Consider the following 27,275-nt stretch of genomic DNA (forward strand, 5'->3'; position numbering starts at 1 on the left):
AGAATACCCCACCACCAGCTAAAAAGCTTTGTTTCTACAACAGACTGCTCTTGCCTGATACCTCAGGATAATCACAGGGCTCCCAACTGGAAGACAGTTATGGGCTGACACTCAAAGACTACCTCATTGTATTTCACATGCTAGATTTGATGCAGATAATTGCATCCAAGGACTGTTTAAAAAAACCCACAAAAAAACCATACCAAAAACCTGGCAGCTTTGTAATAGGGAATACCTAGGTTGGAAACCCTGATGTGGAGCCTTGACTCCTTGTCATTGATCCTACCCAGTTCCTTTGGTGTAGCAATGTCCATTTTGTGTTAGGGAAGATGCTCGTTGGAGCATAATACTTCTAATAGATCAGCTACACTCCACCTTCACCAAGTGATGACCTAAAAGGGAGATAGGGAGAATGGGTTTTGATACTTCTTCCTCAACTTCCCTAAGCAAAAGAGGTGACAGAACAACTTGGCTTTAGAACTGCCTTGCCTGCTGGAAACTTGACAGAAACCTTACTTGGTGAAAGCAACTGGTCAACTATGAGAAAGCTTAGTGGTCTGAGTTAAACCAATGTGACCTAGAAATGTAACCTCCCATTCCACACAAGTAAATGGGTGTTGAAAGATTTCTGTTTGAATGGAGCTATTCCAGACGATGCTTCCTATGACTTTTGTGATGATACTTTTTGCATAGAAAGCATTACATTTCGTAACAGCTGATCCAGTTTTGTTTCAGACTTTTTAGAATAGTAAAGCAGACTAGGAAAAATAGATAATTTTAATCTCCTGCTTCATGTCTTTCTGACAGTCTCTGACTGGGCTTTCATTGCGTTTACTTCTATAGCACAATTGAAATGAACCATCTGTTTGGATGGGGTTTGCCTTATTTAATTTTCAGGATCACAAACTGAGTTTTCAGAAGTGGAAAGCAAGAGGACAAATGCTTAAGAAATCAAGAATGTTAAAGACATTTAACAAAAGCATCAGAAACATAAGTATTTTAGCCCCACACCAGAACACCTTGTCTACACAGTCAACAGTCTTATTCAGCTTCAGCAGCTAGCATAGCATTATTAAGGCTAGCTCCAGAGCATTCAATAGTAAAGCAAAAAAGTACTTCTGCCACTAAACGCATTTCATGGAACATGATAAACAAGAAATGTGTGACCTTTCTAGACAAAAACATAATGTAACTGCTTGACAAAAGGGTGCACTTGACTAATGGCAACATGCTGGTTCTAGCCCTCAAAAAGAATTAAAAAAACCCCCTTAAGTACAGTACCTCCCCACACATGCTGGTTTTTAACATCAGGTTACAAACATATAAACACTCAGGTTCTCTGTGCTGACAGCTGCAAGAAAGTATTCATCTACATTGCCTTCACAGCAGGACTGGACTTCCCTAACAGGCTGAGCACTGCATCGACAGCACTTTCAAATCATTTATTTGCACCCAAATGGTCAGTAGATTAGCAAAATGAGCACAAATCTGTATAAAAACGGTGAACATATATGCTGTACCTGCAATAAAGCAGTCTACCCTATTACACTCACATAAAGGCCACACACCTTATTTATCATGCCAAAACTGGTGAAGAGTGAAGCTCTCATTAAAGCCAATAAGATATACCTGCAGAGGCACAGATACACTTGCAGTCTCTGTACAGAAAACTGTGAGCACAGGCACACCTGATTTGTGTGACTTCCTCCTTCAAGACAGGGGTCTGTTCTTGCTCCAGAGTTAGGAGATTTTACATATTTGAACAAGAATAAAAGTTTTAAATGTCTATAGTGCCTTTCACTCAAAGATCTCAAAGGACTTTATACCTATTACATATGTCCCAACCCCTCCCCCTGTGAGGTAGGTATTATCCCTATTATTTACAGATGGGGAAATTCAGGCACAGAGGTTACATTATTTGCCCAAGGTCACACAGTGAGTAAGTGACAAAATAAAACAGAATCCAGATGTTGCGATTCCTGTTTGCACAATCCAACTACTAACAACACAAGCCTCAATTTCAAAAGAGCCTTAAACAATTATCAGTGTGCATAAGAACAGTCTTGGGTTCCAAGGGCCACTCCTAAAAAGCATAAGAAAGGAGGAAAAACAGGAAGAAAAAAAAAGTGAGGGGACACATAACTTACTGCTGGAAGCTAACACAGCTTCAAAGAAAGAGTTCCTGCTAATTCCCTTCCCAAAGCTGAGGCAGCTTGGCTACGAGCCTGGGATGCACGGGGTGGGAAAAGGAGGCTGATGGAAACAAAGTTTGAAACAAAAAAGCAAGCTAGAATAAACAGCCATACCATAAAGCCCTCATCTTTTTGAAAGCGCAGGGTCATAGAAAAATAGGGCTGAGAGGGACCTCAAGAGATCATTGAAGTCCATCCAACCTGCCTTGAAGCCAGGATCAACACCACCTACTCGTTCCCAACAGTCTAGTTGGCCTGTTCTCAAAGACCTCCATCAGTGGAGATGCCATGCCCTTCCTCTGCAATCTGTTCCACCTTGCACTATCACGTGAGCAAAAGAGGACAAGCGAGTGTAAGACAGATACTTCTGCTCCTCCAGTGGGGGTACCATGATTCCCAGGCCTGTCTAATGATCTGAATACATTTCAGAGAACGTAGTCTCCAGATATTTACTTGTTTCTGTCCTGGATTCCTTGGGAAAACATCAAACACTGGTGTCCGCTGTAGTGTAATATTTGAGTTTTGAAAATACTGATTAATACCAGGATAGATACCAATATACTTACTGCAAGTGCCAAATCCTACAAGGTCAGTAACAAAGACTTTGATATGGTAATTTTAGCTCATTGCAGATTCAAATTGCAACAAGAGGGCAGGGAAGACTACAGGAAAACCCCACAGCAAAAGTCAGCAGCTCAGAGTTGCCAAGTTTCATCCAACTGCAGACAAAAATCAGACAGTCGAACACCACATTTTCAGCAGAGGCAGCACCATATGATCTCTGTAGCATCCCTCCGTCTCATCTGTCTTCAAAGTGCATTCTCAGTGCAAAAAGTAGGATTGAATTTAGAGGGGCTTGCTATCCCCAGTGGATTTCATACTAAGACCAGAATTCTTGCTTGAGTTCATATGCTGCAGCTTTGTGTGTGTTAAGTTCACTTCTGCATAGCGGAATGGTGCTGTCCTGGCTCTGCCCCTCAGCATCTATGTCCAACAGTGTCCGCTCCTCTACAGGAACACCCACCTGGAAAGGAAGCAATGCAGGCAGTCCAGGTCTCTCTTCTACAGTGCTGCTGCTACTAGCAAAACAGGAGTCCAGATTGCTTGGTGTATCAGTACTTGAACTGTTGGCAGAAGATTCACCCTTGGCATTGCTGGGTGACACAAACCACCAGGGATCAAGCCGCTGCCGACTGGCTGCAGGACGTGGCCGGGGCAGGAACTCCAATGTCTTGGGTCTTTCCAGTGTGGGGTCCTGCTGTGCATTCCATCGTCTTGGTGTTGGAGGAAAAACAAGGTTGGGGTCTGGCAGGCGAGGGACCTCATTGGGATCTCTACTTGGACTAGGTGTTTTTAATACACCTATCCAAAACAGAGAATGTAAGAGAAGAGGGAAACATGTTAGATGTCACCGCTAAATGGTTCCAACAGATCTTAGTTTATTGTATGTATACTGTGAAAATATTTTCAAAGCAGAAAGTTTCCATTCAGAATCTACAAACTCCATATCTTCAAGATTACGCCAGTCTGAAGTGAATAACCGGCTTCTTTATCCCTACACTGTTCTCCACACATTGCAAGACACCTGTTTCAATGACCTAGCACAAGCAGCAAATTTCATTCTCTCTCATTTGCTTTCTTCAGTTTTCAGACTGGAAAGCATGGATTTGACCTCCTACCAGAGGTGAGGACTCTCCAAATCCTTCAGAGGGCACATGACCTGTTAACAGCCTGACTGGATCAGGGAGACACTTGCACAGCAGAACATGTGACACCCGTTTGCAGTGAGCAGGACAAACTTCTGGAAGAGCCATTTAACACTACCTACTGTGGATGCTTCCTGGTTTATTTTCGTTTAGGAGTGGGAGACAGTGGGGGTTTTGGTTTGGGTTTTTTTTGTTTTGACTTATTTTTTTTTTTTATAAACACAACATAACTTTTAAGTTTTCATGAATACCATTTTAATGAGTATTCTCAGCTGCATTAACCCACATTTTACTGCAGACTGCCATTCAACAGACAACCTCACATTTTGTTTTACCACTGGGAAAAGTCTAATTAAAATCAGATTTTAACTTATTATTCTACTCCTTTTTATGTTCTTTTTCCTCTGAATTATTAGGACAAGAAAACAGGAAAAGCATTTTTGAATTTATCAAGTCACAGCCACTCCTAACGACTGCAACAGTGAGAACACTACCTACCCAGGAAGATCCCTCTTGCTTGCAAAAGAATATTAAAGATACAGTTTTCACTGCCTTAAAGATCAAGATTTACTTTGAAATTGTAACAGCAATACCAAAAAGTGTATAAAGGCAATGGACATGGAATCCCCGAGGAACTGCTAAAAATGCACAATATTTGTATTTGGTACCATCTTTTTCTAAGAAACAATATTATGTTCTGGCTCACAGCTCAGGGGAGCAGAGACAGTTCCTTAGTGCCAAGATGCTGGAACAGAGACCATTACTGCATTATTCTGTTCGTGTTTTGTGTAAAGACAGCATCCATAAATCTTCTTGTTGGCTGGCCATCACAATGGATGCTGTATAAGTAACATGTTTACTTCCTAACAAGTAATTACATTGTTTGGGTCTTTATTCTGAAGAGGAAAAGGAAGAAGGCTGAAAACCTACCTGCTCCCAGTGCTCCAGTTAAACAGCTACTGGAAGAGCATCCACTGGTTGGGCACCCATTGACAACTAGTCCACTCCCTTTGATGGCCCCATCAGAAGGTGTGCGCCTGTGCCCGCTTTGCTGGGTGTGGGAAGAGACCGTCACATGTGTGGGAGTCAGGGACTGGTTGGGGTCTTGTTTGAATCTCTCAATCTGGACATTGACTAGTGGGTTGGTAATGGCTGGCAAGGGAGCCTTGACTGTCACTGGGCTGACAGGCATTTCATACACCACAATCTCATCACTGTCTGAGCGCAGCAGGGACCGGGTGGAATTACATTCGGAAATGGAAGACAGGGAAAGAAGGGTGAGGGATGTGGATGGCTCGCCTAGCAACAACATAGGGTCCTCTTTCTTGAAGATCTTGCGGGAAGGTGGACTAGTGCTCCTGCGCGGGCGTCCAGCTCGCTGGAAAATGCTGTCACGCTTCTTCTTCTCTTCCTTGGGTGCCTCTGGCTCCTCCTCAATCAGCAGCTGACACTTCCCTGCTTCTAACAGATCAAAACCCAGGCCTGCAGCAGCCAGCACTGCTCCACAGCCAAGCAATGCAACCTCACATCGCTTGTGGTGGGAGCCACTACGTTTGAGGCTGTTGGTGGGTGTCAGCTGTGGGGTACTAGTAGCAGAGTTCACAGGGGTGGACTCCTCATTGGCATCACTAGAAGGGCCATCCCAGTCTTCATTCTTCTGAAATGGGATGCAGAGGTATGACTGATTGTGCCCAGGTGAAGGGTGCACTTTGCCCTCCCCATTAAGACATTCGCTGTCTTCATCATCTGGAAAGCAAGTGAAACAGATTTTGCATGGGTGTAACATTTCTGCTGACAAATTTAGCTGTCTTACAAATATAAATGAAAATAAGCTTTTCCTCAGAAGATGCAGCTGTCCTCATCGCAAGCATCAATCACCAACTGCCAAATACTCACAGGCTATTGTCTCCAAAGCAGATAGGCTGATGCAAGTAACTGGAAACACTATCAAAGTGGAAGAAATTAGTGACACTTTAATCTATTTGGGATCAATTGCAAAACAGCATTTCAGAAGCTATCTACACCTCAGTTACTTCTAGAGTAAATTTATATGTTTGGAAGTAAGAAGCAAAAGGAGGAAAATTAGAAGGATCTCTCCTTGCAAGTGAAGATGTAACCGTGCTGCACATCTAAATATTATTAACAGGCAAGGAGCTGAGAGGTAGCATAGAGCTAGAGGGGAATGAAGAGAAGCACAGAGAGGTGAACAAAAAGAAAATCCTGACGGAGAAGTTACTTCACAAAGAATAAAAGAAAAATGGATACCACCAAAATGAAAACACTGCTGTAAGGTACCAGGTGAAGGAGATGTTAATTCAAATGTGAATGAAAATAGGGATGAGAGTGTAAAGTCCAGGGAATTCCTTTACCGATCTCTGCTAAGCTGGTGAATCCTGGAAAAGCAGGCGCAGTTCTCTGGATCTTCCCAAGGTTCGGTGCACTGGATGACCACTGTTTGTATCCTTCAACGAGAGCTTTCAGACTGAAATAGTAGAAAGATGGGAGAAAATGTACCATGCTTACAACAAATTTCCATTCCCCTTGTCTATATTCTCTATTGTTCTACTTAGGATATGTGTGTATCCATCTTAATTACATAGACTTGAAGTCCTCCCATAGCCAGACATTTTGCAACATCTTTACAGCACCTTAAAATATAAAAAAAAAGTCAAAAAGTCACTCCCTCATTTATTACACTGTGGCAGTCAAAAGACCTCTGCTGATAACCAACAGCTATGACGCAGAATAACAAAAAGCACCACTACAAAAATCAGATGAAAAGTTTTCTTTATAAACCAAGAGAAATGTACCATGGCAGGTAAAAAATAAAAGTGTTCAGTAGGAGGAGGGGAAAAATATCTTCAAAAGCATTTCCATGTGAAATACAAACAAACAACAAAAGTCAAAGATCATTCACTGGGACAATAATATGCTAAAGTCATTGTAGAAGCAAAGTCATGCCTCTATATTATAAAGCCCAATATTTCTCCTCTAAAGAAAACACTTCATTGAAGTACAGACAGTTAGAAGCGTAAATTCTAGATTATGGAAAGATAGGTAACTAAAATCATAAATCATGTCATTGCCTCTTTTACTTACAGACAAAAAAAACCCAAAACCCACAAAAACAAACAAGTCAAAAACCCAAAACCAAATCCCTGCTTTGATGTCACCTGCGTTTAAAGGTATGTCACCAGGCACCTGAGCTTATTAGTAGTCCCTGTTCATAGGTATTCATTACCCTCATCCTGTTTGTTCCCCACAGCACTTTCATGACATCAGAAACAACTTTAGTAAGCAGCACAACCTTCTGACACATCAACACTCAGAAAAGCTGTATTGATAACTTAACAATAAAACCTGAACTCGGAGATTTCTGGTGCGTTTCTCCAAACTCCAACATGAAACATGTGGTAGTGTTGGTGAAAAGTTAATACACACTTAGGATAGACAGAAATTGAATGAAAGGGGTAAAAAGATCTGTGGATACTCTGAATGATCTTAACTGGACACACAAGAGCATCGACTTGTTATTGAAAGAAAAGAAAACTTAGGAGATGTTAGGAGACGTTAGGAGACATCTTCCAGCTCCGTTATTAACTCGCATTTTTCTTTGATACGATGTGCAATTCATTATAACCCTTCCCTCACAGAGAAAAAAGAATATGAGCGTATAGAAGTTGTCTCTCATGATTCTTAATTTCCACCAGAATCACTCCGCATTTCTGAAATGGCTTCCATTGCAGGATTTCTACGTTTTATTGTATCAAGATTTTTTTTGCCTTGGTCTGTATTTTTCCTCTATTCTCTACCTAACTGGGACTCCCTGCTTGTCACCAAAGTATGCTGCTATAGCAAGGCCACAAGGTCTAGGTTAGTTGATGACCGTGCTATAGGCATTACACTAAAAGTACCCCGTGCAGTTCTCAGCTGTCTTGAAAGTCCATCATTTTCCCCCCATTAATCATTTCAGCATATGCAGTACTCTGCTATGAACCTGAATCTGGACAGCACAATGCTTAATGCTACTTGTCAAGACAGACAACCAGATGGTTTTACAACCGAGATGCAATTCAGTGTGTGGGTCTGTTCTGATTTACTCCCTCCATACTATACTCAGCTAGGTAACACAACCCACCAAATAATGTATGTTATATCTAAGTTATTCATGTGTACAACATGCATAGTTAGGATAAATACTATAAGTAGAGCAGCACGTTAAGGGAAAACTGCTGGGTGAAAATGAATCCTGTTAGCAGTGCTATTACCTCCAAAAATAAGTGTCAAAGCTCTTACAATGTGGGCAGACAACTATTGAGGAAGGGGAGATTTCCATGGAGCTAGAAAAACATATACTATGTTCTCTACATGCAGAGATAGCAAAGTTGTAAGTGACTGGCAGCAGTAATCTTCAGTTTAGCCTTCACTTTACAGTCACAATTATCTGAAGGGTCTTGGGAATTGCCCTTTATTGTACAGCAGGACACATCAACTTAGTTTGCTTCCTTATGACTTCTCAGAGCAATCACCCCTTGCAAAAAACAGATTAAAGATTTGCTGTTACTGAAAAAGCACAGCTCAATCTGGACAGAAAGATAAATAGCTACCAGAATAATTTCAAGACCCGCTACGTCTACCTCAAGGTTATAAAATACTCATCCTTACCTTTTATTTTTCACTCCTCCTCTCCCTCTCTCCCACAAATTACAAGCAGACCTCAAAGACCTGTGCAGAGGATAGCTGCACAACCTCTTAGTTAGACACTACTGTTCATTTGAAAACAATTCAGAACATGCCAACTTAAAAGTACATTCCTACTACAGCAGTATTGTCTGTTACTGCTCCAAAGAAAGTGCAACTGGAACGATTTGAAAGCACTAGCAGCAAAACTATATATTTCAGTCACCAGCACGACAATTCAGGACCCTGAAGACTTCTTACCTGTAATCTACTTAGATTAAATAATAAGAAGGCTATTACTGTGTTGTATTATGGTTGAATTACTTCTTTGTTGCCTTTTCCTATTGGGAAGTCAAAAGCACCTCTCTCTTTACAAGTGATAAGGTGACAAGGCTCAGCAAATTGCAGAAAACTTCACTAAAACTCTAAGACAGCATCTCCGGTGTCTCAATACCGTTCTGTAATGCCATGCTGAGGCATTAATACAATACTGTCAGGAATAAAAAGTGTCCGTTCCCAGGCTCACCCCCTATTTAGCTTGCAAGATTTTAAGAGATAACTGCTAAAGGACCATGCTTATCCCACATCCAGTGTCACCTTCTGGAAAATCAATAACACCATCACCCATACTATAGTAACACTCTGAGATTAATCAATGCCAAGTTTAAAGACAATTAAGATTTCACCATATATCCTTCAGAACACACCATAAGATCACAATGGAACTGTCACAACACTAGTCCAACATAAAGCTTCATCCAGTCTCTTCAATTCAGCACAGCAACCTTCTGCTGCTGTCCTCATTCCTTATGCTCAAAGATAAATGCAGAAGGGTGAATAATCACTGTATAATCTTTTCATGACTGCCTTTACTTGATATTAATTATAGGTCAGTTTACTCATGCTAGAGAATTTCACTGCAATTCCCACTGTATGTCTTGCCTAAATTTGGAATTACCTCCTGTGCAGAACACATGGAAAGTGATAAAAAAGATGAATCTTCAAGTTCCCTTGATCAGAGTCATGTAAGTAACTGGAATAGCAGCACTGCTGCTACCAGAACAATGTAATGGAGAAAACTTAAACTGAACTTTTCCATCTAAAGTTTAGGTCTTAACTTTACCCCAATTTTTATCCCCCTACCTCTAAAATTACAATTAAAAAATACTAAAAATATCAAGCACTCCACCTTTTGAGTCAGTAATGTTTACTGCAACTCTGCTCCCTTTAAATTGAAGTCTGCAGTCTGGCAGGATCTCAGCAAAAAGCAGTACTTCATTGTGTGTTAACCACACTGCCTTTTCAGCAACACTATCATGTTTCAGATACTCTGCAAAATGCCACAGCTGTATTGAGTCTCCCTGGAAAAGGTGATGGATACTATAGAACATCTCAGTTGTAGAGAAAACAAGATAGTTTTAAGAGCAAGTATGATTAGCAAGCAACTCCTTTCCAGCTGTCTGTGCCCAGAAGCAATTTAGTGCTTCAGACTATACAGTAATGAACAGAAAACTGAAGAGCTTTATTCCCAGGGTTCCAAGAACATGATTTCAAAGTAGAAGTGTTTTTCTACCAGCTTGAGTGATCTCCTGCCCTTTTATATAATTAATGACTGGAAAGTGTGACAACTATTTTAATTCTATAGAATGACATACTTCATCTATAGAACAGGTAAAGCATAGGCAGTAGTCAAAGAAGCTTCCTCCACATCGCTGTGTTAGCCTGTCAAGAGTACCTTTGAGGGAGAACATATTTTAATTTCATTAGAACACTTGGATCCAGGCCCTTTTGCAGAGTACTGCAATAGCGATGCATTATGTAAACATCTAATTTCCAGGAATTTCACACCTGAGCACATAATACTAGAGATAAATTATAACCCGTTATTTTATTTTCCCTGCTAAAAAACATGGCAAGAGTCAAAGTATCAATTTAGCAGGGGAAAAAGCTTCAAACTCCAATAAAAATCACAAGGCATTCAAACCTCTTAGATCAGAATAGTTCTATGTTTAAAGCAACATTTTGGCAATGATCCACTAGAGTCCTGGTATAAATAATTCACACACACGCAAAAAAAAGGCCACAGAACAAGAATCTATAAAAATAGAGGTACAACCTGTATGTCTGCAAAAATCACTTTCAGGATGTATTCACTCAATGTACATGTCCTTTTCAAAAGCCTGAAGAAAAGATACTTGCCTGGTTCTACCAGATACTTTTTAAATAATAGCATTGAAGACAAGAAAAAGCATAGCTGAGAATCATAAAAGAGAAGTAGTTTCAGATATGATACGAAGCTACAGAAAGCTGAGCCTGAAAATAAAGAAAAGCTACTAGAGAAATAATTTTGCACAGATAAGAAGTTATACTCCTTACAAATACACATAACAAGGTAAAGCAGAGAGTGAAAGCATCACTCTAGCACAGGACTGAATGCAATGCAGTTTTGTAATCTGTTCTGAATCTCTGACATCTCTGGTACAGCAAATAAGTTTGGAAGCAGAAAAGTGTTTGCAAGAGGACAGGCAAATCTCCTGTGAGCCAACTCATAACCAGTTTTATAACCTGGAAACCAGTCTGGTTCCAGGTCCTCTCTTACCTATCTTCTCCTGCACCTAGTTCCTTGTGACAAAGTGAGCTCGGTCCCCAAGTGCGTCCCTTTTTCTTCTGGCCTCTCTTCTCTTCTTCCTCTCCTTCCTCCTTTGGAAGGACTGAGCTTCGTCCCCATGTTTTACTGCTTTCAGCAGGAGTCACTTCACAAGTGGGAAGAACAGTGGAAAACAGGAAAGAAAAAACAGATACGCAAATTAAAGAATTGGTTCCACAGCAACATAAAGAATAAAACACAGGCTGGAACAGAAATAGCAATGAAAACATCCATTTAGGCTTCTTTCTCATAATTCTGGCTATTTATCAACACAGATCTAACAACTGTATCCCTTCAAAATTAGTATAGACGGACTTCACAGCTTTATTCCATCACTGGTTTCTCTTTTAGAACCACCAGTTTGATACCAGACACACAAATGTCATGACATCCAATACAAACACTACACATTTATTAACATTCTTTTCATACTTCTAAAACACGCCTGTCTGCCTAATTCTCTTTTATTATGCGAACGCTGTTTTCATGACAAGCACCTTTGTTTTCCTTTCCTTCCAAAAGTAACTTAACCCACTTCAATAATGTTTCACAGATCTATTCTGCAAACTAGTATTTTTAAAAATTAACCTGAACACACATTTTCTATACAATCAAATAGCAGTATTTCAAGAACTTGGTTTGGACTCCAAAGAAGGTGATATTGCCTCCCATCACCACCACACTCCATTTTTCCTCTCTAAATGCATACGTGCAGGGCATAAGGCAAACATTCTAGGTTTGGGGTTTTTTGGTGTTTTTGGTGAGGGTTTCTTTTGGTTGGTTTTTGTTTGGTTGGTTGGGGGTTTTTTTGTTGGTTTTTTTTGTTTGGTTGGGGTTTTTGTTTGTTTGGGTTTTTTTGTTTGGTTGGTTTTTTTACAGTCCTGTCCTAAATATGGAATCTTGGCATCTTACCACGCTGACAGACTGCACATTTCCCAAATTCAATACTACATTGAGCTCCTTACACTGTATGGCCCTGAGTCTGGGAATAATGGTAGGACTTGCAGGAGGGCTGGAGCAGCTACTGATCAAGCTTTTCCTTTTATCCATTGTTGGAGAAGCCTGCACAGTGAATTTATGCTGGAAATCTGTTTACCAAAAGAAAAAACAAAACAAAAGCAGAAAGACACAGTTAAAATTCTTTTTTTAATATAGGAAAAAGAAATAATAGTTTATGGTAACTTTCAAAGAGGGCAATTTACAGGACCTATGTAGAAATGAAGTTAATCAGCTAATTAATTAATCAGCTAATCCCCTTCTTGTAACTGCACTTGTACATGCAGTTACTTCAGCACAAAGATGTGAGCTCACACTCAGGAAGATATATCTTCTTAGTGTACGTGAGATTCATACACACATGGATTCTCATGTGTTGACTGACATTTATGCCAAAGTATATCCCTGTATAAATTCCTTTCACCGTATCTCTCAGTTTCTTAAGCTAAGCAAAACCACCAGCAATAGGTGTTTACAGACCTAAACAAAGGCATAGTTAACATGCACATTTTATCATCATTGCTCTTCTGAACAGCCAGTCTCTCTCAGAAAACAGACAACATAATGTAAGCCATCATCCTTGAAGTAATGATGAGCCTTAGGCGATTTATAAAACCCACACTTTTGTTCTTTCACAAATTTGAATCTCCATACAGAATCCACAGCAGAAATGCTAAGGATTCAGTATTTCTGAAAGTCACTGTCTTCACTCTTAAGAGTGGCTTCCGTGACACCTCACCAATATTCAACATTTCTTCCAGAAGGGTGGTATTAGAAATCACTTGTGTGTTAGTATGAGTTCATATATGTGAACTCTTGCACTTGTACTCTTGCAGCTATCAATGTATTTTTGATAATTTTTAGATTCCTGCACCAAGAAATCCAGTAGATTATGGGTTCTGCTGCAGCATTATGTAAAATATTCCCAGAGCAAGAACATCCATATTTTTTTTATGTACATCTTTTATTAAATTGATCATTTTGAGTATTAACATGTTAAACTGCAATACCAACATTTTTCTGAACCATATACAGCTGTAGACCAACAAACATGTAGTATCTCAAATTTATTTCTGGCCTTCATACTCGGACCTCTGGGGAACGCTAGCCACAGGAGCATCAAATTTAGTTTCTTGATCCCAAAGAGGCATGTTTTTCCCAAAGTACAACCAATACTTTCTAATGCCTAAGTAGAAAGGAGCTACTAAAGCTACAGGTTCACCTGTTCCATTTCACCTGACACAGCCTAACATGTCACCAACCTGAAGGCAGGCTGATATGATTGCCATCTTTTAACTTGAGCCGGCTCCTCTTGAACTTCCCCATGCGTTTCTTCACCCGAGGCTTCTCCTGACACAGCTGGTGGATGATGATATTGAGCTCCCTTTCCAGGATGTCAATCTCACGTTCTGCCAGCTCCTGTTCCCGCCTTCGTAGCAACTCCTCGTGGTTCTTCTGTTCAACAGCAGCACGAGTCAGCTCTTCTTCCCACGTGCGCAGCTCCTAGAGGGAGATAAGAAAGGAGAAATACCTTGTGACCTGTGGATTAATACTAAGATTACCTATTCTGAAGGCAGACAGCAATGACTTGTGCTCACAGCACTGCTAGCGCCACAGTTTAAAGGCTCAGATGAAAGCCAAAAGCCTAAAACAATCCTTAAGAACTTCTGTGCTTGCCACTCAACGCCCTTCATATCAGTATTAAAATTTGGACACCAGTACTTGTGAGGCCACACCTGGAATCCTTGTCCAGTTCTGGGCTCTCCAGTAGAAGAAAGACATGGGCATACTGGAGACAGTCCAACAAAGAGCCACAAAGATGATTAAGAGACTGGAATGTCTCTCCTATGAGGAAGGGTTGCGAGAGATGAGACTGTTTATCCTATCAAAGAGAAAGCTTGGGTGGGGGGAAGGAGGATCTTATCAGTGTATATAAAAACCTGAAGGAAGGGTGCAAAGAACATAAAGCCAGTCTATTTTCAGCAGTGCCAAGTGACAGGACAAGAGATAATGGGCCACGCTGAAACCCAGGAGATTCCCTCTGAACACTTTTTTTACTGTGAGCATTACTAAGCACTGGCACAAGTTGCCCAGACAGGTTGTGGAGTCTCCATTCTTGGAGATATTCAGAAGCCATCTGGACATGGTCCTGGGCAACTGGTTCTAGGTGGTCCTGATTGAGTACGGGAGTTGGACCACATGGTCCAACCTCCAGAGGTCCCTCCAACTTCAGCTATTCTGCAAGTCCGTGAAAAGATGCCGAATCCTAAATTCAGTGTCATGAGAAAATACGCTGGATATCTGACACGAATATGTTTACAAGAGCCATTGGAGAGTACCATGCATATGGAATCCATTTTGGAAGATTTATTCATAATATTGAAAGAATTAATCCTTGCTTTCCTGTTCAGTAAGTACATATGTTAACTTCATTATTGACTTAAACTGTTTAAAAATAACCTTGCCATCTCATGCATCATAAAATAGCAAACCACAGAGCTCTAACATAAAAATGAATGAAGAAAACATCAACAAGAGGTCATTCCCATCATTTTCCACCAAGCATGGCTGCTCCTTAGGCATAAAGATGCATAATGCAAACTTTTCAATCTTTCCCTTGTTGACAAAATGAATCAACTGAAATTGTCCTTGAGATCTTAAAATGTCTTCTCACTGCACTCCTCTCCTCTCACCACAAGGACAAAAGAATTCAGCACTCAGAATAATTATCTCCAGCTGGCTAATTCCATTGCAGAAGGTAAAAACTGAAGAATTCAAGTTAAACTTCAGATAGATTATCAGACAGATTTTAGTTCAGATTTTTATTTTTTTTAAATAATATTATTGTTACCTGTCCCATCCCCATGGAGGTTTGATACGTTCCACTCATGTGGTGAGTAGGATATAAAATTCTCTTTTCTCATTTCTACAGAGGAATACAGTACTCAAAACCTGAGGGCAGTCTAGCTACTACTGGTTGGTCTTCTGCTTGTCTGTTGAAGTTTCTGTTTTTCAAAAACTGTTCCAACAGTTACACCACAGGACAACTGCAGCAGGGAAATGCATATTAGCTATTTTGTTTTTCCCAAAAGCTATTATAATACATGAATAGAAGTGTTTTAAGTGTTTTAAGTATTGTTAGTATTGTTGTAGGACTTCTCTCCCCTGCCCCAAGGTCTCCTTTTCTTTCTCTCTGCCTCCTAAACCCAACTTCTGAGCCCAAATCAAGTTGCCTGCTTATCACGGATTTATTTTTAGGCAAGAGACAGTGAATTTAGAAAAAATATTATTACTTTAGTGACGCCACTGCAGTATTTCATACCAACAACTGTAAAGACTATTTCTGTAAGGACCTTAACATAAATCCAGCAAGCTGTGATTTCTGCAAGTATGCTTGAAGAAAAGTTCAGGTTTTTCACTTCTCTTTGAGACTGATAGTCACAATTTCCTTTTATTCCTGATAGCATTTTTGTTTCCTGATATTTACCCAGATGGACTTCAATTATAACAGTTATTGGACCATTCCCCTGGTAGCACTCATGTTTAATATAGTCTATCCAATTTGGCTGTGCTCAAAACCTGGTAAACAGACCTGACAGAAAGAAAGCTGCAATGACTGCTAGAGTACATATATGCTGAAACTATCCCTCCTGCTTTTACTAATAACAGTTACCATTGAGCTTCTCAATTAAGATGCTAACAGTGAAATAGTTATCAGATGCATTAAACAATGAAGACAACTCATCATATCAGTTTACACAGTGTATAATGGAAGCTCCATAAAACATTAGAAAGAGTAACAGCTCAGGATGCAGATATTTACTCATGATTCTGCCCTTATGTGTATCATCACCTGCCATTGATTTGGGGACTTATTATAAGCTCCAGTAAAGCACATACAAAATTAACTCTGGGATGCACTGAACGATTATCCCTGTTTGAATTACGAAATGGGAAAATTGTAACCCAGAGAGCACAAGCATGGAGTGTTTTTCTCTACTTACCTTTTCTTTGGCTCTGAGCTGATCAAACATCTCCTGGATCTCTTGTTTCCAGTCTTCCTGCAGGGAGTGGAAGGAATCTTTGGGCATTTCAAAGAAACCAGACTCTTCTATGGCGGTGAGATGGTCTAGGATACTGGCAAAGGAAGGTCGTGAGTGTGGGTCAGGGTTCCAACAATCTAGAACAGGGCAAAGACAAGCAACTGTTAAGCATCTCTTAGTATGGGGGTTTGGGAGGATGAGTAGTACTTTACTGATCCCCAGTGGCTAAGAGTGGTATACACACTGTCTGTGTTACCCCATCTTTCCCATTTCCCACTTGCATTGACTATTGTCCGATCATAACTCAAGCATGGAATTCATGCTTTCATGCTTATACGATATCCAACATCACTTAGAGACCAGGTAGTTCAAGTTCTTAAGTTCTACTGCAATAATATGCCAAGTAAAATAGAGGCTTACTAATTTCACAGAAAGTTACATTTTCAAGCAAATATTAAAAAATCATAAATAACTAACTTAAATTATTTACTTTAAGTTGTATGCGCTCGCAGAATGGAGATACTATGCCAAGACTCTTGCAAACAGTTCTTTATCACACTTACACTGCAGAGTTAACAGCCATACAGCAGAAGGACATCTACGAGTTCTTTCTAACGCCAAACTCTAATACTAAGCTGAATCATTATGAATGTCTTCCACAGAACTGAAAAAATCTTTCCTGCAAAGCAGACTAGGCATAATTTGACTGAAAATAGGAGATTCAAGTAAATAATGACAAGTAGCAGCACATTTGGAGTTTCCTTATTTTTAAGGGTTTTTTTATTATTTGAGACACAATTGTTTGATCAGGCTTTTTTCTTTTGCTTTTAAGAGAAGCCACAGATAAACAAGCTTTTTCATTTAGTCTAATGCAACGACTTACCCAATTACAGAGCTCTAAAAACGCAGAATTTAAGGTACTCATCTTACCACAAGGCAACTCAACTATCAATAGTACAAAAAGGTACTCCTTTTACAGTGATGGGAATTGAACATTGAAAACAGAAATGGAAATAGAAAATGGTATGAAGTAACACCTCAAGCGAGGAAATCATTAAGAACATGTTTTTAAAAAGCAATTAAGTCGAAATGTTTGACTTAACACTTTTGAATAGGAAATTCTTACTCATTCAGTCCTTCTTCTTACTTCATCCTTATTTCTACTCCCACAGAAAACATCACTTTCTCATTCTATATTGTCCCATACTACCACTTATACAGGTTCTTGTTCAACAAGTATCCTTATTCTGTTTAGTATTGCTAGAGTCCTGCTTGCCAAAATTTGAGAAGAACCAAACAGAAAAACTTAGCATTCAAGTATATTTCTAGGGCATACAGCTTTCGTGCATGAATGGAAGAAACTAACACAGGGGTCTCTCTCAATATGCTCACATGATCATTCCTCTAAATGGTCACGGAATTTAAGACACATATTACTGCATCATGAGGCAAGAGTTATAAAAATATTCTAAAGTTTCCTAGACCTTACAGTTGGAAAAAAGAAAACAGTCTTAAAAAAATTGTGGTGATATCCTAAAAGACATTCATTCACCAGTTTTGTGGACTGAAATACATCAAAGAGCAGCTGTAATTAAAGATAAATAACACTTCCCAAAATCTGTGCAACTGCTGAGGCTTGGTTTTGCAAGTCTTTTCATTGATTTTCGCGTTACTGAGATTTTGCTTTTGGGAGCTTTGGTTTCAAAACTGCTGGTATCAAGATGCTGGTATTTAAGCATCTGATCAGGTTCCAGGAGGCATAAGCTGGAACACATTTGTGTTTATGGATTTCAAATTGCTTCTCTTCTCAAAATAGAGAGCTGAGGATGTTAAAGAGTGCTCTGAAGGTCCCCTGCTGCTGACCAATTAGCAGCAATGGGTGATACAGCTGGACCGTCAGTGCCATAATCCCTGCCTCTTTAGCCCAGGTTTTAAGCATGGCAAAGCAAACATGACCCAAAGTAAAACAAAATGCTGCAGCCAGCCAAACGCATGAGTGAGTGAACAGGATAACTATGCAGGTGGCCCGTGGCTTTTATTTTCCCAGGCCTAGATCTGCCATTATTTGCACTAATGAGGACAGTTGTAACATACAAGTCTTTTCTGTGAAGAGGGAAAGTTCAGCTTTGTTGTCTCAGTGAAGACCACCAGGGCAGTAATTCAAACGTAAAAGCAGCATCAGCTGAACAAGAGTTCACCCCAGACAAGAAACAGCCTGCTTGAAAAACAGTTTTGGTGAAGGGGCAGAAAGTAATTGTTTTCTTGTTCTCTTCTTCCCCCTGCACATGGAGAAGCCAAGCGTTCCAAAGCCATGTGGGTGCTCACCCCTGCGCTGCCGGGTTCAAGCACAGGCCATATGCCTCTACCTGACTTCCCCAATAGAGGGCATTATTTTTAATCCAAGCAGCAAATACCTCACTTACATTTAAGAAATCCAGGGTCCTTGTTTTAGGGAACCATGTCAAAATAAACTGCTCTGGCACAGCATTGAGCTGGTAGTTCCATTAAGTCTTTCAGATGCAGTTTCTTGCTTTACATTACTTCCAAGCTACTATACCTGCAACTCTGCTTCTATTTACTATCCCGTAGAATATTTCTTTTTTAGCACAACAGTACGTGAAATTTTCTACTTTAACTTAACTGAAGCCTGTAACCTACAGAAAAGACCAGAGAAACGCAAAAGTATTCTAAAAGCAGAGAAATCCATCAGAAACATTTTCTTACGATGAATCAAATTTCTTTCTTGGGGCTAAAAACACCACCAGAGGCCACAAAATGTCAGTTCTATGTTCAGACTCATTCTTTGCTCACTAAGACTATAAAACCTGTTTGATTTTTTTGTTACCTGTTTTTCTTTCCACCAGATAGGTATAAAAATGTTTACTACATATAAACACCTGGAAATCCTTGGGAATAGTGGCACTGAATAAAACACTAAAGGTACTACCGTGAGAGAGGGAGTAAAGAACAACTGAAGCTTAGGAGATATGTAAGTACTTGCAATAGCTAGCAGAGCAGGTCACACTGGTGCAACCCAAAAGCTACCTCATGGAATCCTTTTTAATGTTACTGCAGCTCTGAAGACAAACTCCTACATTCCTTTCCTCCATATGTATCCCACCTTGGGCATGAACTATTTCCACACACAAAGCAGAAAGTCACATCATTCTGACTGATAATTTGTGGTTTTCAAGTGTCAAAGACACATATAAACCCTCTCCCTGGAATGTCAGTAGGATAACGTTTCATTCCAAATCAATCTGACACTACCTAGCAAAATGTTCAAGCTATGAATTTCAAAACAAGTTGAAGACTTCAAACGAGACCAAAATAGGTGAAGTTTTTGTGTTAGCGAGTCTTCACTACTAGAAAACAACAAGCTAGATGATAACAGCAATAGCCCCCATTTTCCTATAAAGCCAATTGATTAAAAAAATGGCAGGGAAATTTCTTTCACATACTACTCTTTTAATAGAGTAACTGTCAAAGCACACTAACAGCCAAGCCTAGCTCCCATAATAACTTGCACCATTGAATCAAGCCATTTGAGAAATCTGTGCTCCAACACCAGGAAGCAATGCTCAACAGCACTCTAGAAACAGCACAAACCATACTCACACCACAGCTGGCTTACCTTCCATGAGTTTGGCAAAAGGCTCTGGACACGTGGAAGGGATTGGAAGGGCAAGTTTATTCATGGCAACACCGTATGCTACTGCAAGACCATCAATTCCTCGGAATGGTACTTCTCCTGTTAACAGTTCCCAAAGCAGTACGCCATAACTACCAGGAAGAAAAGAGAAAAGAGAATAGGTGTTTGACTTTAACACATTCTTCGTTAAGCAACAAGAAAATACCTGAACCTATCAGGCTGAGTCTGGTACTCTGAAGAAATTCCAGTTTTCTGGACAATCTCATCATGGTTGCCAAGCTGGTGAAGTGTTTTATTTTACCTGCTTTTTTTAAATTAGATTGAAATAAGATGCCATTTTTGCCTTTTAGGCAAAAAATTTCCTCTCTGGAAACTGGCAACAATCTGAAAAACATTAACATGCAGCTTCAAACTAATTCGGCAATTTTCAAACCAGAACCCAGTGAAACTCTCAGAAATGTGAAGGAGGGTTGTTTGGTGGGTTGTGGTTTTTAGAAGTAAATGAAAAATACTCCTTCAGAATTAAGTTGTTCTTAAGACATTCTATGAAATGCTAACTATGAAGTTATAGAAACGGTTCCAAGACCATTATCCTCCCAGGTATACGACAAACAATATATCCTCAGAATATTCCCTCTGCTTCTAGGAAGCCTGAGCCAGAGTTAGCTTCTTCATACTTAGTGACCTGACAGTTTTTTCTTCCATTAATCTCTTCTGAACCCATTTACTGTCTGCTAAGTTCTGTGGTAGTGAGTCCCACAAATTTAATGATGCATTGCCAAAAAATACTTCCGTGTGTGTTTTGAGCTTGTCACTTGGTAATTTCATTTGCTTCCTTGTAGCTCCCTTCCATACAAGGAAGAATGAACATATGTTCCCTATTAGCTCCTTCCATGCGATCCATGATTTCACAGGCTCCCACTACATCCTATCTAAATCATCTTCTTTCCAGACCCCAAAATCCTAATCTAGCTAAATCCTGATCTAGTTACTCTCCTGAACAGAAGCCATTTCATATCTTTCACTGACCTTGACATCTTTTGTACAATCTCATTCTATTTAAGCCTTTTATGTTCAAATGACCAAAACCACATAAAATTTTAAAGATATGGGAGAGGCACAGTATTTCCTGTTGTCTTCTTTATTTCTTTCCTATTAAATTTTAATTTGCCACTTGCCTTTCTGACTCCCTACAAAATGAGCTAGGTTACCCACAGAAACTCCAATATCTTTACTGAATCATAATAGTTAAATTTAGAGCCCATCACTGTACCCGTGAAATTCTCCCATGGGTACTACTTTGTATTTATTACCATTTCATCATTCAGTATAGTAAAACTTTTCCTCAGCTCTCTGCAGTAGATTAATTTTTCTTATCCCAAGTAACTTGGTATCATCAACAAATGTTACCTAAACATTGAATGCTTTTTCAAATCACTTATGATTATGTTGAGCACACAATTCCCCTCCAAGAAAACTGATTTATGCTTTTAGTAATTAAGAATTGACTAAGTGATGGGAAACAGATTGGTTCGCTTTTCCCACACCAATTTACTGTCTTTAAAAGCTTTTGATGAAAGATTTTGTCGAAAGGGTTTTTTTTAAATCCAAACATGGTATAAAGCAATCTTACTACTTGTTCATGTGCTCAGTAACTCCTTCAAGAATTTTCATTTTTTCCACAAGATATGATTTCCTTCTACAAAAGCTGACTCTTCCCAAGATATGCTCATATGTCCACCAGCTCCCTGCCCTTTAGCGCTGTTTCTGCCATTTAGTAGAACTGAAAATCAGACTTGCTGATCCTCGGGAAGCTCTTTCATCATGTTTGCTGTCTTCCATTTCTCTGGTATCAAGGCAGCTTTAAGCAACAGATTACAAAGCACAGCTGTTAACTCAGCTGGCTCTCTCATGTTCCTGTAGAAATCTTGGGTGTTACTGTAAATCCTAGCAATTTTCATTTTATCAGTCAATTTTAACACGTCTGTGGACAGTACTTCAGTATGAGATGTCCTCCAGCTTGGCTCCCTTAAAGAGAAATTTTCAGCTTAAAAAGCCTCTCTTTGCTCCATCCTAGCAGCCAGAAGTCACTTACTAAGTCTTTTCTGCTATAGCCTTATCTTCTTTGCCCTTTTACATCTTGGTCACCTCTGGGCTGTATGTTCGCCTGCAGGGTTCTCACCTGTGCTGCATTTGAAAGCAATTTATTTGGTTTTATGCTTTTTGCAAGACCCTCCTCAAAACCCTTTTAATCTTCTTGAGTTTTTTACGTTCAACTTGCCAGCACTTAACTCCATGCCTAATTTTCCTCATTTGAATACAGGTTCAACTTTTTGAAGGGTGTCTTCCAGTAGTCTCTTCTACATCATCTTTTTCATTCATTTAAAGTCTTTCCTATGCATTCACTCTGAACTATAACATAGTGTTCTTAAAAGATATCTATGTTGCATGGTCCCCTTTTGTTGTTTTACACAAAATTCCTCAATGATGTCATTAATCTCCTTCAGATTAAGCACTACTGTAATGGACTAACTTTTCTTAATTGCTCTTCCAAAGATATTGAATCTAAGTATACATACAGTTTGACCGTGGTCTTATCATACAATTCTGAAAGCCTCCTAAGCACACTTGAAGACCAAATGAAAAACTGCTTCTCCTCCTAAAAGCTCCCTGCTCCACAAAGCAGTCATTTCTGAAGCTAGAAGATTAATCTCTTCTTGTTTCAAAGCAAGAATTGCCCTATCCATTTGGGAGTAATCAAAACTTCCATTATCACAACCTGTACTCTTGCAATCTCCTCTCCACCTCATGAAGTCTTTAACATTCATTGCAACTGCTGCCACCTTAGTTGGGCAAGTCTCACTACTACTTTTCCTATTTAGATATGGAGTTTCAGTCACTTGAGATTTCACCTTTGCTGCTAACACAGCTAGTTTACTTTATTAAGCAAAATATTGTATCTCTTGACCTATATAATATTTTGCATTTTTCCTATGCAATTCATACTCTTGATATTATAATGATAATTATAATTGATTATTTATTCCCATCAAGGTTCTCAATTTCTTGCTGTCTCAAGAGCCTCGTTTGAAAAAAATAAAGTTTAAGGATTTCCCATTTTCTTTTTGGCCTCCTAGGATTCATAAGACACTCAAAGAAAATGAGTACTTCACTGAATATATATTTAGCCTGTCTAAATCTGATCGATCATTCACGTTACTCTTCAGTTTGGATGGAAGTGTTGATATCAAAAGGTAGGAAAAACTACCAAAGAGTTGTGTTATTACTTTACCACTCGTGCTGGGTAAAATATGTATCAGGAATATTCTCTTAATGGAATGGTTAGGAAAAGCACTATTGATGTGCTCAAACACATCTCAAACACTTCTTCCACAGGGTAATTTTTAAAAGACAAACAGATGGACAGACTGGTGTTTCTTCTAAAGTGACACTGGAAGTATACATTGCAGGAAAGGTCAGTTTCAGACATAACTGAATGCTACCTCTTCCTCACATGCTTACAGTTCTTTGCTGAGAATACTGCTTCCACAGAACTAAGGAAACACTGCTTTGTGGCATTTGAACAACAATCATCCCAAGTGATTAAACAGCAAGAGAGGTGATGAACAGAGTGTTTTCCATTAACTCTCAGGCAGGGAATTGAGAATTACAAAAGAAAAAGCCAGAGACAGAAGAGATTTATACAAAAAAGGCAGAAAGAATCAAGGGCCTCTCATCATTCTCAACAGGGAGGAAGGAAAGCTGATCAAGTTCATTTATTTTTCCAGCACCCAATAGTAATTTTTGGACTTTAATTACAAAATGAACCATGTGATACAGACCATGCGTCCAAGTCAACTGACACTTGTATGAATAATTAACCATCTCCCAGTGATCCAGTAATCCCTTAAGCCATTTAACATCAGGTTCAATCCTACACACTGGATTTTCATTTCAGGGAGAGGGAGGCTGGAGGTCTGCAGGATTTCACATGTGATTTTGCCACCTCCCTTCTAAGTCTGTGAAGTTAGAAAAAAACCAGTAATTTCTTCTCACTGCTATTTTCCAATGGCATTTGTACCATTGGCTCATCTTATCCATCTCCCTAGCTTCAGCACAACAAGGAGATTCCAGAAACAGAAACTAGAATATTACTTTTGTTAAGAAAACAAACTTAATTACGTTTTAATGGCTATTAACGGCTAGCATTTTGCATGTTATCAGACTGGCAGTTCCAGAGATGACATTTCCTGCTTATTTCACAACAGTCAGAAGCTTATGTTTCTCCCATGTGAGCTTCTACCAATATTGCTAGTCAACACTTATCTGCCAGGTACTGAAGTCTTGCCAGTGCTTCATTACACACAGAAGACTACAGAAGCCTGCAAGCAGTCAGTTGTGGATGGAAGTGCTTGCCAACACTTAATTCAAATGAAATATTCAAATGACTGAAGTTCCTACACCCACCACTGAATGCCTGAAACATCCTGATCTGCTAATCAGATGGTTTTAGGTAGTTCTGGTATTCCATTCCTAAATGAAAATTAAATTCTCAGAGTAGATACATCTTAAAAGCATCTAAAATAAGGAACACAGGGAATCAGATGAAGATTGTATGTTGGCTTTATATTATGCCTATCAATCATATTGACAACATGATTGTCTTTTAAGCAGCACAAGTCAAAAATGAAGTGTGCAGCAAACAAGAAATACATCTAAGCAGTTAAAGTGTCAGGGAAATTTGAATTATATGCCTACTAACATTAGCTTGCTGTACAGTACTGGATAAGCTGCAATAGCTGTGCTTCAACTTCAGCCCTGTAAATCCAAAGCAAATACGTAACTCTCCTCTCAAACACATAAACAGATTTACAGGAACTGACATACTTAAATAAAACCGTGGCTTCTTTGTCCTCTCTGCAATATAAGCACAATGTTTCTGCTCTATAGCTAAAGCTTACAGGAGCAGCACAGCAAAATTCATAGCAACAAATTTTCACTAGCAAGATGTACTAAGTACTGTTATTATCAACAAGCTTTACAGTGGCACAGACACTGGTGACAGACACCAGCGTGTGGGGGCATTCCTCAGCCTTTTAGTTCTTTGCCAACCCTCCTTTAGACTGGGAAAAAAAAAACCCAACCAACCAAACATACAAACAGATTTGAGTTTTTAAAAAGGGAGCTTGATGCATGTTTTGATAGGAATTGCATGAAGCAGTTATTTATGACAAGATAAGACTGACTCAGGAAATTTCAGTCCTGGCAAGCATCTTCTTCGCCTGTTTGTGTGGCGAGAACATAAGCAGAACAAGATTCTTGTTAAAAGGCAGGGCAACAATTCAGCCAGCAGTATTATTCTAATAAGCTCTAAAGAAAAAGTTGTTGAAATAAAAGGGGTTTGTGAATGTTAGAGACAGAGACAGCCGATTTTGTTGATGCCGCACAGACTAACTGGAAGTTGTCAGGCAAAAAACTCCCTCAACTCCAGCGATTAACCAAGAGGTTGAAGTGGGCAAGAGGAGGGGCGAGTCTAATAGGATAAAAACGTTCATCCTGTTAAGAATTTCAAGTTGCATCCTTGGGTGGGGACAGGATTTATTACACATGTCCATGACTGCTTTTGTAAAATGCAGTGCTTACAGTCATTGACACACTCGTAGTGACCGCACTGGGAAGTATTTCTCCTCTGCATACATGCCTCAAACACCGTATTCTTTTCAGCTTATTTAACTGGGACTCAAAGGTTTGGCCACCAGAGAGAGAAGGCTTGTTCAGAGTCAGTGTAACAGGTCTCTTAATGGTGATAACCCTCTGTTTAAGGAAGAGCACTGAGAAGAACTCAACCTGTTTTCAGGGGAAGACCGGTAACTATATGAAGAGAAAGCGATGAGGGAATCTTAAAAATAGAAATGAAGTATTCTGAAAAACTAACAAATCATTTAAGTTATTTACAATCCTTAAGTCCTGAAGCGATTCACAGTCCTTAAATCAATGACTAAACTAGTATTTTTGCACAGGTATAGAGGCACTTGAGCCACCTTCATGAAAATCACTAACTGAGCTATTAAGTCTTTTTTAAAGTGAGGTCATACCGGTGCAGAACACCTACTGATCTGTTCACAGTGTGCGTGGATTAGTAGAGTTACAATCACAGGGAAATTGTTCCCCTCTTCCCTTCTCCCTCAGGTTACCCTTAAAGGCCATTCCTGGCAGTGTTTCAGAGAAGAGAAAATTGAAGTTTGAGCTTGACAAGCTGTGTACAAACCAGTACTGTCATCATGTGCCCAGAAAAGGTGCACAGCCTTGAGGTTTTCATTTCTGCCAGACTTCGCCCAGAATAAAAGCCTGCTCATCTTGCTCAGATAAACTACAGAGGCTACCACATTTAATTAGAGTCAGAATTTTATCCACACCATTAGTGTGCAAAATACAAGTTCACAGGCTTATCACAAAGCAATACATTATCTATTCAGCAAAACTGGATAAGGAAAATGAAAATCCCCACACCAAATCTCTGCCATAACAGCCAGAAAATTCTGCCAGCTGGGATATTTCTTTATCCTGACAGATTTCACAGCATGCACGCACTTGTGTGGGAGCATTACTGGCCAGCAACAGAATCTTACTGCTCTAAAGACAAAGTCACCCTGACATTTCAATACCTCTCTCCCCACAGGAAAAACAAAATTACGTTTCCTTCATCTGTTTCAGATGTTCAGTACTAATTATACATCCCACAGCATCCAGAGAAGTCACTGTCTTAGAGCTATTTACTGAATTCTGGATTTACCAATTCACTTAGTGGTAGCATTCAAACTCAATTTCTGAAGTCTGTGGGACAACCCTTACACTCCTCCCCATCAAAGTAGCTCCTATTATCAAAAATCCCAGTGCATGAATGGAATAAATAATATAAGTATACAAATACTACTTATGGATTACATACTCAGATGGACCTAAAGAAGAGATTATTTTATGTGAAAGACTAGAAGGGAGGAAATAATTCATAATATTATTATGAAAGTGAAAAACATTGTATTCAGGGTGAAAGCGCACATGGAATTCAATTAGGCACAGTGCGTTTCTGTACATATACATCAGTGACAGATTACTAATAAAATATAAAGTGATCTTAGTGTTGGTAAAACAGTAAAAATAAGTAGTACTTTTAACTACCTCACAGATTGTTTTATGGCCTTATGGACTTTGATTATGTCAGCCAATAGCTAAATAGGCAGAAAAAGATTGCTTTAGATTAAGCAGAAGGAATCAGGATTATGAATCCCAGGATAACCTGAACGTAAATTTACAGAACAGCAAAAATTTAGAGGCATGCAGGAGCTGGTCCACCACTTT

The 27,275-nt window shown here is 39.4% G+C and overlaps 1 protein-coding gene across 1 annotated transcript in view; it reads right to left on the minus strand.

Annotated features, from left to right (window-relative positions):
- Positions 1–1,525: 1,525 nt before the first annotated feature.
- MAP3K9 (mitogen-activated protein kinase kinase kinase 9) overlaps positions 1,526–27,275 on the minus strand; it is a 55,504-nt gene continuing 29,754 nt past the window's right edge. The window contains exons 4-11 of the mRNA XM_063332203.1: positions 19,899–20,047; positions 16,226–16,401; positions 13,484–13,724; positions 12,191–12,313; positions 11,178–11,331; positions 6,268–6,380; positions 4,829–5,644; positions 1,526–3,554 (exon numbers count right to left, since the gene is read on the minus strand). Of these exons, the coding sequence (XP_063188273.1) occupies positions 3,073–3,554; positions 4,829–5,644; positions 6,268–6,380; positions 11,178–11,331; positions 12,191–12,313; positions 13,484–13,724; positions 16,226–16,401; positions 19,899–20,047 (2,254 nt within the window). The 3' untranslated portion in view covers positions 1,526–3,072. The remainder of the gene's footprint in view (positions 3,555–4,828; positions 5,645–6,267; positions 6,381–11,177; positions 11,332–12,190; positions 12,314–13,483; positions 13,725–16,225; positions 16,402–19,898; positions 20,048–27,275) is intronic.

Source organism: Chroicocephalus ridibundus, chromosome 4, assembly GCF_963924245.1.
Source record: "Chroicocephalus ridibundus chromosome 4, bChrRid1.1, whole genome shotgun sequence".
Taxonomy (NCBI): domain Eukaryota; kingdom Metazoa; phylum Chordata; class Aves; order Charadriiformes; family Laridae; genus Chroicocephalus; species Chroicocephalus ridibundus.